This window comes from Pan paniscus, chromosome 18 (assembly GCF_029289425.2).
Source record: "Pan paniscus chromosome 18, NHGRI_mPanPan1-v2.0_pri, whole genome shotgun sequence".
Lineage (NCBI taxonomy): Eukaryota > Metazoa > Chordata > Mammalia > Primates > Hominidae > Pan > Pan paniscus.
The window spans coordinates 17,355,810-17,368,703 of NC_073267.2; the positions used below are offsets into that span (position 1 = coordinate 17,355,810).

Sequence of the window (12,894 nt, forward strand, 5' to 3'; positions counted from 1 at the left end):
CTCTGGCCTCAAGTGATCTGGCCGCCTCAGCCTCCCAAAGTGCTGGGATTACAGGCCTGAGTTCCCGTGCTCGGTCTCTTATTACTTTTTAAAATGAGACAAGGCCCCACTCTGGTTTTGCCACGTTGCACAGGCTGGAGTGCAGTGGTGCGATCACGGCTCACTGCAGCCTCAACTTCCTGGGCTCAGCTGATTCTCCCAACTCAGCCTTTCAAGTAGCTGGTACTACAGGCACTCACCACCACGCCTGGCTAATTTTTGTATTTTTTGTAGAGTCGGGGGGCGGTGTCTTGCCATATTGCCCAAGCTGGGCTCGAACTCCTGGGCTCAAGCGATCCGCCCACCTCGACCTCCCCAAATGCTGGGATTACAGGCATGAGCCACCGTGCCTGGGCCCTGACCTCTTCTTCAGGGTAACAGATATCGGCTAGGATCTGCTGTGGCTTCTACGTTCCCTTAAGCAAAGAGACGTGCTTCTTCAAGGGGAGAGGAGAAAAAATAGATTTCATCCCAAAGCCAGTATAAGCACCCCAAGAGAGGTCAATAAAGTCTCAATTTGGAGGTGAGGAAAGCCTTTATTGGCACCCAGGACATTGGTGTTGGGATTAGAGGACAGACTAGCAGGGTTGTGACACACACAAACGAAGGATGGTGTCTTAGGCACATGGCACAGCAAAGAAAAAGGCTTGCAGGCTGTAACTATGAGACATATTCAAGTTGTCCTAAGCAGTTCCTTTTGTCTGAAATATCATGATAAAGAAAATAATACATAATAGTAATAACAAACATTCTTTATATGCTTGAAACCACTTTTATAAAAATCATAGTAATAAGGGTAATTTAACATAATTGGCTGGGCGCGGTGGCTCACGCCTGTAATCTCAACACTTTGGGAGGCTGAGGCGGGCGGATCACTTGAGGTCAGGGGTTCAAGACCAACCTGGCCAACATGGTGAAACCTTGTCTCTACTAAAGATAGAAAAATAAGCCAAGCATGGTCGTGCACGCCTGTAGTCCCTGCTACTCTGGAGGCTGAGGCACTAGAATTGCTTGAACCAGGGGGGCAGAGGCTGCAGTGAGCTGAGATCAAGCCACTGCACTCAAGCCTGGGCAACAGAGTGAGACTCTGTCTCAAAAATACAAATTTAATATGATTGACTCTATCTTGTTTTCACTATGCTAAATTGTTTTTCTTTATTTTTGTATAGAGGCCACAGTACTCTTTTTTTTTTTTAGAAAATGAATTTTTTTGTTATTGTTTAATAATTAAAACCAGCCAGATGTGGTGGCTTAAGCCTGTAATTCCAACACTTTGGGAGGCTGAGGTATGAGGATCACTTGAGGCCAGGAGTTCGAGTCCTGCCTGGGCAACAAAGTGAGACACCATCTCTATAAAAAATTTTTAAAATCAGCTGGGCATGGTGGTGCATGCCTGTAGTCCCAGCAACTCAGGAGGCTGAAGCGAGAGGATCAGTTAAGCCCAGGAATTTGAGGCTACAGTGAGCTATGATTATACTATTGCATTCCAGTCTGGGTGACAGAGTGAGACCTTGTCTCTAATAAATTAATTAATTAATAAAAATTTTAAAATTGACAGAAAGTCTTACAAGTCTATAAGATCTACTTCTGTTATGTCTGTTTATATGTGCCATGAATACATAATATTTTGCTACTGAAATACATTTTCGAAAGCTCTAATCAGTTGACTTAACCACTTAAATTGAATATTTTATCAAAAAATAAAAACTTTAAATATCTTTTAGTTCACATGACTTTAATAATCTTTAGTAAATAAAGACAGTTTTTCAATTATTAGTAAAATAAAAACATCTTCAGAATGTGAACATTTGGTGTAAATTAGACAAGTCTGGTATTGTCTTTACTAAGACCTTTCAGGTCCTAAACTACTTTTATAAATTTTTTTCTTAGACTGGGACTCACTCTGTTGCCCAGGCTGGAGTACAGTGGCATGCTCACTGCAGCCTCAACCTCCCTGGGCTCAGGTGATCCTTCCACCTCAGCCTTCCAAGTAGTTGAGACTATAAGCACGTACCGCCATGTCTGGCTCATTTTTGTATTTTTAGTGGAGATCGGGTTTTACCATGTTGGCCAGGCTGGTCTTTAACTCCTAGGCTCAAGGCATCCACCAGCCTCTGCTCCCAAAGTGCTAGAACTACAAGCATGAGCCACCGTGCCTGGCCCTTCTATAATATTTTAAATAATTGTTGGACTTGTCTATTTTAAAGCCCTTAGATTGTAGATAAGGCCTGGGGATGTGTAGAATTAACCATGTCCCCTGCCTATCCTAAAAAGCATCATATATTATTGACATATATTATTACTGTCCTAGACTCTGTACCTGGTACATAATTAAAATTGCCTACCTCCTTAGTTTTTCATTAAAAATAAAAATTAGTAATGGCTGGGTGCAGTGGGTCACACCTGTAATCCCAGCATTTTGGGAGGCCAAGGCGGACAGATCACCTGAGGTCAGCAGTTTGAGACCAGCCTGGCCAACATGGCGAAACCCTGTCTCTACAAAAAATACAAAAATTAGCTGGGCATGGTGGTGCACACCTGTAGTCTGAGGTACTCAGGAGGCTGAGACAATAGAATTGCTTGAACCCGAGAGGCAGAGACTGCCTAAGAGTTAACATTATATGTCATTAAAACTACTAAAGGAACAATTTTACATACAAAGGTAAAATTTAGTTTTTTAAACAAAATTTTCATGTAATATTAAAAAATAGTAAAAAAATTTTTCTTTGCAGGAGAGACAGATTCAGTTAGCCTCATACTGTCTTTATTGGGTCTTGTTTAAAACACTGAGTCTCACATCTGTTAAAAAATAAGTCTTTGCCTCTTGAAATTTTTTGAGTTATCGGCTGGGCGCAGTGGCTCATGCCTGTAATCCCAACACTTTGGGAGGCCAAGGCAGGTGGGTCCCTTGAGGTCGGGAGTTCGAGACCACCCTGGCCAACATAGTGAAACCCCATCTCTACTAAAAGTAAAATAATTTGCTGGGCATGGTTGTGGGCACCTGTAATTCCAGCTACTCAGGAGGCTGAGGCAGGAGGATTGCTTGAACCCAGGAGGTGGAGGTTGCAGTGAGCCACGATCACGCCACTGTACTCCAGACTGAGCGACAGAGAGAGACCCTGTCTCAAAAAAAAAAAAAAAAAAAGTTGAAATCATACAAAGTACTTTTGGCCGGGTGCGGTGGCTCACGCCTGTAATCCCAGCACTTTGGGAGGCCGAGGCAGGCGGATCACCTGAGGTCAGGAGTTTGAGACCAGCCTGGCCAACATGGTGAAACCCTATCTCTACTAAAAATACAAAAAGTAGCTGGGTGTGGTGGCGGCTGTCTATAATCCCAGCTACTTGGGAGACTGAGGCAGGAGAATTGCTTGAACCCGGGAGGTGGAGGTTGCAGTGAGCTGAGATCACACTATTGCACTCCAGCCTGGGCGACAGAGTGAGACCCTGCAAAAAAAAAAAAATAATAATAATTTCTTCAACCACAATGGAATAAAACTAGAAATCAACAAGAGAAAGAAAATTTTTAGATTCACAAATATACGATTATGTAGAAATTAACATAAACAATGAGCAAAATAAGACATCATAAAAAAATTTTTTAATATTTTGAGATGAATGAAAAAGCAGTACAACTTACCAAAACTTATGAGATGCAGCAAAGACAATGCTCAGAGGGAAATTTATAGCTGTAAACACCTACATTAAAAATGAAAGAGGGCGGGCGCGGTGGCTCACGCCTGTAATTCTAGCATTTTGGGAGGCTGTGGCGGGTGGATCACCTGAGGTCGGGAGTTCAAGACCAGCCTGACCAACATGGAGAAACCCCATCTCCACTAAAAAGACAAAATTAGCTGGGCATGGTGGCACATGCCTGTAGTCCTTGCTACTTAGGAGGCTGAGGCAGGTGGATCACTCGAACCCGTGAGGTGAAGGTTGTGGTGAGCTGAGATCGTGCCATTGCACTCCAGCCTAGGCAACAAGAGTGAAACTCCATCTCAAAAAAAAAAAAAAAAAAATGAACACTTGAGGCCAGGAGTTTGAGACCAGCCTCAGTAATATAGCGAGACCTATCTGTATGAAAAATACAAATAAAAAATCTAGCCAGGCATTGTGGCACATGCCTGTGATCTCAGCTACTTGGGAGGCTGAGGCAGGAGGATCACTTGAGCCCAGGAGTTTGAGGCTACAGTGAGCCATGATTGCACCACTACACTCCAGCTTGGACAACAGAGCAAGACCTTGTCTCAAGCAAAAAAATAAAGACAGATCTCAAATAAATAATACATTCTTCCACCTTATAGGATTAGAAAAAGATCAAACTATGCCGAAAGCAAGCAGCAGCAAAAAAAACAATAAAAATTACCGTGAAGATAAATAAAATATAGTATTCTATAAAAGCAATAGAGTCATCAAAACCAAAAACTGGTTCTTTTACAAATCAGCAAAATTGCTAAACTTTTGGAAATACTGATCCCCCCAAAAGAAGAATGGAGATGACCCAAACCACTAAAATCAGGAACCAAAGATTACTACAACCCTTACAAAAATAAAAGATTATAAGAGAATGCTATAAACAATGACATGTCAATTAATTGAATACACCTGGATGAAATGTACAAATTTCTAGAAACACACAAATTACCAAGACTAACCCAAGAAAAACTAGGAAGTCAGAATAGATCTATAACAAGGAAAGAGATGGAATTGGTAACAATTTTTTAAAGTTCTGTAAGGAAAAGCTCAGGACCCGATGGCTCCATTGGTGAATTCTACCAGGTATTTGAATAATTAAGGCCAATTCTTATTAAAATCTTCCCAAAACTAGAAGAGGAGGCAACATTTCTGACCCACTCTATGAGGCCAGCATTACCCTGATACCAAAGCCACACAATGACATTACAGGAAAAGGAAACTATAGACCAATGTCCTTTATAAATATAGATGCAGAAATCCTAAAGAAAATACTAGCAAATCAAATCCAGCAGCATAGAAACATATTATACATATGTGTTAACAGATGAGAGTTATCCCAAGAATGTAAGGGTGATTCATTATAAGAAAATCAGGGCAGGGCGCGGTGGCTCACAGCTGTAGTCCCAGCTACTTGGCATGCTGAGGTGAGAGAATCGCTTGAGCTGGGGAGGTTGAGGCTGCGGTGAACCATGTTTGTGCCACTGCACCCCACCCTGGGTGACAAAGTGAGACCCTGTCTCAAAAAAGAAAAAACTCAGCCAGGCACGGTGGTGCACGCCTGTATTCCCAGCACTTTTGGCAGGCCGAGGCAGGGGGACCATTTGAGGTAAAGAGTTCAAGATCAGCCTGGCCAACACGGTGAAACCCCATCTCTACTAAAAATACAAAAAATAAAAATAAATTAGCTGGGCGTGGTGACACACGCCTGTAATGCCAGCTGTTAGGGAGGCTGAGGTAGGAAAATTGCTTGAACCCAGGAGATGGAGGTTGCAGTGAGCCGAGATCATGCCACTGCACTCCAGCCTGAGAGACTGAGTGAGACTCCATCTCAAAATAAATAAATAAATAAATAAATAAATAAATGTTATTCACAACATTAATAGAATTAAGGGATAATGTAGAAAACAGCCTTTGACAAAACCCAACACCTTTTCAGGATTTAAAAAAAAACAAAACAAAACAGCAACAACAACAACAACAAAGAATACTGAAATAATAAAGACCAGAAGAGAACTTCTTCAACAGGATAAAGGGCATATATAAAAAACTTACACCAGGCCAGGCATGGTGACTCACTCCTGTAACCCCAGTACTTTTGTAAGATTGCTTGAGCCTAGAAGTTTGAGACCAGCCTGGCCAACATAGTGAGACGCTGGCTCTATTTATTTATTTATTTATTTATTTATTTATTTATTTATATTTATTTTTTGAGACGGAGTCTCGCTCTGTCACTCAGGCTGGAGTGCGGTGGCATGATCTCCTCTCACTGCAAGCTCCGCCTCCTGGGTTCAGGCCATTCTCCTGCCTCAGCCTCCCGAGTATCTGGGACTACAGGCGCCCGCCACCACGCCCAGCTAATTTTTTTTTTTTTTGTATTTTAGTAGAGATGGGATTTCACTGTGTTAACCAGGATGGTCTCTATCTCCTGACCTCGTGATCCGCCTGCCTCGGCCTCCCAAAGTGCTGGGATTACAGGCTGAGCCAGCGTGCCCGGCCCGCTGTCTCTATTTATAGAAAGAAAGAAAAAGGGCCGGGCGCGGTGGCTCACGCCTGTAATCCCAGCACTTTGGGAGGCCGAGGCGGGCGGATCACGAGGTCAGGAGATCGAGACCATCCTGGCTAACACGGTGAAACCCCGTCTCTACTAAAAATACAAAAAATTAGCCGGGCGCGGTAGCGGGCGCCTGTAGTCCCAGCTACTCGGGAGGCTGAGGCAGGAGAATGGCGTGAACCCGGGAGGCGGAGCTTGCAGTGAGCCGAGATGGAGCCACTGCACTCCAGCCTGGGTGACAGAGCGAGACTCCGTCTCAAAAAAAAAAAAAAAAAAAAAAAAAAAAAGAAAAGGAAGAGAGAAAGAAAGAGAGAAGGAAGGAAGGAAGGAAAGAAGGAAGGAAGGAGAAAGAAAGAAAGGAAGAGACTTACACCATATGCAACAGTGAAAGGCTTACAAATTTAAAGATTTCCCCACAAAGACGAGGAACAACACAAGGATGCCTGCTTTTACCACCTCTTGTCCACATTGCACTTTAATGTTTTATTGATTGATTGATCTATTTTTTATTGATATATGAATGGATTTTTTTTCTTTTTTTATTATACTTTAAGTTCTATGACACATGTGCACGACGTGCAGGTTTGTTACATAGGTATACATGTGCTATGTTGGTTTGCTGCACCCATCAACTCGACATTTACATTAGGTATTTGTCCTAATGCTCTCCCTCCCCGCCCCCACTACCCCCAACGGGCCCCAGTGTGTGAAGTTCCCTGCCCTGTGTCCATGTGTTTTCATTGTTCAGTTCCCACCTATGAGTGAAACATGTGGTGGTTGGTTTTCTGACCTTGTGATAGTTTGCTAAGAATGATGGTTTCCAGCTGCATCCATGTCCTTGCAAAGGACATGAACTCATCCTTTTTTATGGCTGCATAGTATTCCGTGGTGTATATGTGCCACATTCTCTTAATCCAGTCTATCATTAATGGACATTTGGGTTGGCTCCAAGTCTTTGCTATTGTGAGTAGTGCCACAATAAACATATGTGTGCATGTGTCTTTATAGTATCATGATTTATAATCCTTTGGGTATATACCCAGTGAAGGTATTGCCGGGTCAAATGGTATTTCTGGTTCTAGATCCTTGAGGAATAGCCACACAGTGTGTGGCTATTGAGCAGAATGGTTGAACTAATTTACACTCCCACCAACAGTGTAAAAGCATTCCTATTTCTCCACACCCTCTCCAGCATCTGTCGTTTCCTCACTTTTTAATGATCACCGTTCGAACTGGCGTGAGATGGTATCTCATTGTGGTTTTGATTTGCATTTCTCTGATGACCAGTGATGATGAGTATTTTTTCATGTGTCTGTTGGCTGCATAAATGTCTTCTTTTGAGAAGTGTCTGTTCATATCCTTTGCCCAATTTTTGATGGGGTTGTTTGTTTTTTTCTTGTAAATTTCTTTAAGTTCTTTGTAGATTCTGAATACTAGCCCTTTGTCAGATGGGCAGATTGCAAAAGTTTTCTCCCAATCTGTAGATTGCCTGTTCAGTCTGATGATAGTTGCTGACCAGGCTGCAGCATCACAGGTTGATCTTGGACTGCTTCTCTAGCAGTGACCAAGGCTCTGTGGGCGTGGGACCTGCCAAGCCAGGAACGGGAGAGAATCTCCTGGTCTGCCAGTTGCTAAGACTGTGGGAAAAACACAGTATTTGGATGGAAGTGTACCGTTCCTCCAGGTGCAGTCTGTCACGGCTTCCCTTGCCTAGGAAAGGGAAATCCCCTGAACCCTTGCACTTCCTGGGAAAGGCGACACCCTGCCCTGCTTCAGCTCACCTCTGTGGGCTGCACCCACTGTCCAACCCGTCCCAATGAGATGAACAAGGTACCTCAGTTGGAAATGCAGAAATCACCTGTCTTCTGTGTTGATCTCGCTGGGAGCTACAGACTGGAGCTGTTCTTATTTGGCCATCTTGGAAGTGACTCATCTATTTTTATTTATTTATTTTTGGAGACCGCTTCTCTCTCTGTCACCCAAGCTAGAATGCAGTGGCATGATCTCGGCTCACTGTGGCCTCTGCCTCCTGGGTTCAAGCAATTCTCCTGCCTCAGCCTCCCAAGTAGCTGGGACTACAGGTGTCGGCCACCATGCCCAGGTAATTTTTGTATTTTTAGTAGACACAGGGTTTCACCATTTTGGCCAGGCTGGTCTCGAACTCCTCACCTCAGGTGATCTGTCCACCTCAGCTTCCCAAAGTGCTGAAATTACAGGCGTGAGCCACTGTGCCTGGCTGAACATTGCCCTTTGATGTTTTAAAATGTAGGTTTTATTATTATCTACCTATGCTGAGGCCAACAAATTAGGAGACGACTGTCATTGAAAAGGTAGTTTGCAGCTGGGCGTGGTTGCTCATGCCTGTAATCCCAGCACCTTGGGAGGCCGAGGTGGGTGGATCACTTGAGGTCATGAGTTCTAGACCAGCCTGGTCAACATGGTGAAAGCCCGTCTCTAGTAAAAAATACAAAAATTAGCTGGGCGTGGTGGGGGCACCTGTAGTTCCAGGTACTTGGGAGGCTGAGGCAGGAGAATCACTTGAACACAGGAGGTAGAGGTTGCTGTGAGCCAAGAGCATGCCACTACACTCCAGCCTGGGTGACAGAGCAAGACTCCATCTCAAAAAAAAAAAAAAAAAAAGAAGATCAACGCACAAACATCAGCCACATTTCCATAAACTAGCAATAAACAATCAGAAAGTAAAATTAAGAAAACAATTTCACTTCCAATAGAATAAAAATAAATAAATTTAACCAAGTAAGAGTAACACTAGTGCCCTGAAAACTACAAAACGTGGCTGAAAGCAATTACGAAGACCTAAATAAATAGAAAGACGACGTCACATGTTGATATGGTTTGGCTCTTTGTCCCCACCCAAATCTCATCTTGAATTGTACTCCCATGATTCCCATGGGTTGTGGAAGGGACCCAGTGGGAGATAATTGAATCATGGGGGCAGTTTTTCCCGTACTGTTCTTGTGGTAGTGAATAAGTCTGACAAGATCTGATGGTTTTATAAGGAGAAACCCCTTTCACTTGGCTCTCATTCTCTCTCTTGCCACCGCCATGTAGAAAATGCATTTCGCCTTCCACCATGATTGTGAGGCCTCCCTAGCCACGTGGAACTGTAAGACCATTAAACCGCTTTCTTTTGTAAACTCCCCAGTCTTGGGTATGTCTTTATCAGTAGCACGAAAACAGACTAATACACGTGTTTATGAATTAGAAGACTTAATATTGTTAAGATGATAATACTATCCCAAAGTGATCTATGGACTTGATATAATCCCTGTGAAAATCCCAATGTCCTTGTTTGCAGACCTGGAAAATTCAAACCTAATATTCACATGGTATTGCACCCAAGAGCCAATCTTGAAAAATGAGCAGAGTTGGAAGACTCACACTTGGTGATTTCAGAATTTACTACAAAGCCACAGTACTCAAAAGGTGTGATACTGGTATGAGGATAGGCATATAGATTAGTGGAATAGAATTGAAAGTCTGGAAATGACCCATACATCTATAGTCAATTGATTTTTTATTTTGAGACAGGATTTTGCTCTGTTGCCCTGGCTGGAGTGCAGTGGCGCAATCACAGTTCATTGTAACCACTACCTCCTGGGCTCAAGCAATCCTCCCACCTCAGCCTCCCACATAGCTAGTAGCTGGGAGTATAGGCACGTGCCACAACACCTGGCTAATGTTTTTTGTTTTTAGTAGAGATGAAGTCTCGCCATGTTGCTGAGGCTGGTCTCAAACTCCTGGGCTCAAGCATTCCTCTCACCTTGACCTCCCAAAGTGCTGGGATTACAGGCGTGACCCACTGTACCCAGTGTGGTCAGTTAGCTTTTTGTTGTTGTTTGTCCATTTGTTTGTTTTCAAGATGGAGTCTTGCTCTGTCACCCAGGCTGGAGTGCAGTGTCGAATTCTTGGCTCACTGCAACCTCCACTTCCTGGATTCAAGCAATTCTCCTGCCTCAGCCCCTCGAGTAGCTGGGACTACAGGCACCCACCACCACGCCTGGCTAAGTTTTGTATTGTTAGTACAGACGGGCTTTCACCCTGTTGGCCAGTCTGATCTTGAACTCCTGACCTCAGGTGATCCACCCACCTCGGCCTCTCAAAGTGCTGGGATTACAGGTGTGAGCCACCATGCCCAGCCAGTGAATTGGCTTTTGACAAGCGTGCCACAGCCATTCAATAGGCGAAAGAACAGTTTCCCTCTCTCTCTTTTTTTTTAAATTTCAATAGATTTTGGGGTACAAGTGGGTTTTGGTTACATAGATGAATTATATAGTGGTAAATTTTGAGATTTTAATGCACCCATCATCACCCTAGTAGTTACACATGTACCCAACATGTAGTTTTCATCCATACCCTCCTCTCATCCTCCCCCTTCTGAGACTCCAAAGTCCATTATATCACTCTGTATGCCTTTGGGTACTCATAGCTTACCTCCTACTTATAAGTGAGGACATACAATATTTGGTTTTCCATTCCTGAGTTACTTCACTTAGATTAATGGCCTCCAGCTCCATCCAAGTTGCTGAAAAAGACATATTTTTTTTCTTTTTTTTGAGATGGAGTCTTGTTCTGTCATCCAGGCTGGAGTGCAGTGGCATAATCCCGGCACACGCAACCTCCACCTCCCGGGTTCAAGCAATTCTCCTGTCTCGGCCTCCCAAGTAGCTGGGACTACAGGTGCACACCACCATGCCTGGCTAATTTTTACACTTTTAGTAGAGACAGGGTCTCGCCATGTTGGCCAGGCTGGCCTTGAACTCCTGACTTCTGGTGATCCACCCACCTTGGCCTCCCAAAGTGCTAGGATTACAGGCATGAGCCATCGTGCCCAGCCTAAAAGACATAATTTCGTAGAACAGTCTCTTCAACAAATGACCCTGGGACCATGAGATATCCACATGCAAAAAATGAAATTGGACTTTGAACTCACGCCATAATATTAACATCTAAATTATAAAAGTTAAAACTATAAAATATTTAAAAGAGAGCCTAGAGGGAAATCTTCATTATCTTTGGCTTGGCAATGGTTTCTTAAATATGACACCAAAAACACAAGTGACAACAGCAAAGGTTGAGAAACTAGACTTCATCAAAATTAAAACCTTTTATGCATCAAAGAACAGTATCGAAGGAGAGAAAAGGCAGTTCGCAGAATGAGAGAAAATATTTGCAAATCACATATTTGATAAGGCTCTACTATCCAGAATATGTAAAGAACTTTACAACTCAACAACAAAAAAAACAAAGCACCCAGTTTTTAAAAATGGGCCCCAGATTTGAAGACATTTCTCCAAAGAAGATATACAAATGGCCAACAAGCACGTGAATAGATGCTCAACGTCATTCGTTATTAGGGAAATGCAAATAAAAACCACAAAGAGATGCCACTTCACACACAATAGAATGGTTATAATTTTTAAAAATGGAAAATTACAGCCAGGCGCCATGGCTCACGAGGTCAGGAGTTCAAGACAAGCCTGGCCAAGATGGTGAAACCCCATCTCTACTACAAATACAAAAAAATCATCCAGGCACAGTGGCAGGCCCCTGTAATCCCAGCTACTCAGGAGGCTGAGGCAGGAGAATCGCTTGAACCCGGGGGGCAGAGGTTGCAATGAGCCGAGATCACGCCACTGCACTCCAGCCTGGGCGACAGAGTGAGACTCTGTGTCAAAAAAAAAAAAAAAAAAGGAAAATTACAAGCCTGATGGGGATATGGAGAAACTGGAAGCCTTGTACATTGCTGCTAGGAATGTAAAATGGTACAGCCTCTATGGAAAACAGTTTGGCAGTTCCTCAAAAAGTTGAACATAGAATTACAATATGACCCAGCAATTTAATGCCTGGGTGTATACTAGTATACAGGTGTTCAAACATTAACTGGCACACAAATGCTCATAGCAGCACTATTCGTAACGGTCCATAAAGTGGAAACAAATCAAATGCCCATCAATTAACGACTGGATAAATAATATTTAGTTTATCTATGCAATGGAATATCATTCAGACATGAAAAGGAAGAAAATACTGATGCATGCTACACCTGGGATGAACCTTGAAAACATCATGCTACAAAAAAGAACCCCAGTCAGGCGCAGTGGCTCATACCGGTAATCCTAGCACTTTGGGAGGCCGAGTTGGGCAGATTGCTTGAGCTCAGGAGTTCCAGACCAGCCCAGGCACCATGGCAACAGCACGTTTCCACAAAAAAATACAAAAATTAGCCAGGGGTGCTGGTGCACACCTGTAGTCCCAGCTACTTGGGAGGCTGAGGTGGCAGGATCTCTTCAACCTGGGAGGTCAAGGCTGTAGTGAGCCATGATATGAAAGAAAAGAGGAAAGAAAAAAAGAAAGGAAGAAAGAAAAGAAAGTAGAAAGAAAGAAAGAAAAAGAAAGAAAGAAAGAAAGAGAGGAAGGAAACAGACACAGACACAAAAGACCACATATTGTATGAATATATTTATATGTGATGAAACACACGAAATAGGCAAAGCCGGAGAGACAGGAAGTAGATTGTGGTTCTCAGGGCCTAGGAGGAGGGGCGGAATGGAGAATGTTTGCTTAATGGTTATGGTTTTTTGTTTTTT

At 43.2% G+C, this 12,894-nt stretch overlaps 1 protein-coding gene across 1 annotated transcript in view; it reads left to right on the top strand.

Moving 5' to 3' along the window:
* Positions 1-12,894, top strand: part of LOC129393053 (polycystin-1-like) — a 95,752-nt gene that overhangs the window by 63,082 nt on the left and 19,776 nt on the right. Inside the window, 1 exon segment of the mRNA XM_055100259.3 lies at positions 8,243-8,384. Within this exon segment, the coding sequence (XP_054956234.2) occupies positions 8,243-8,384 (142 nt within the window).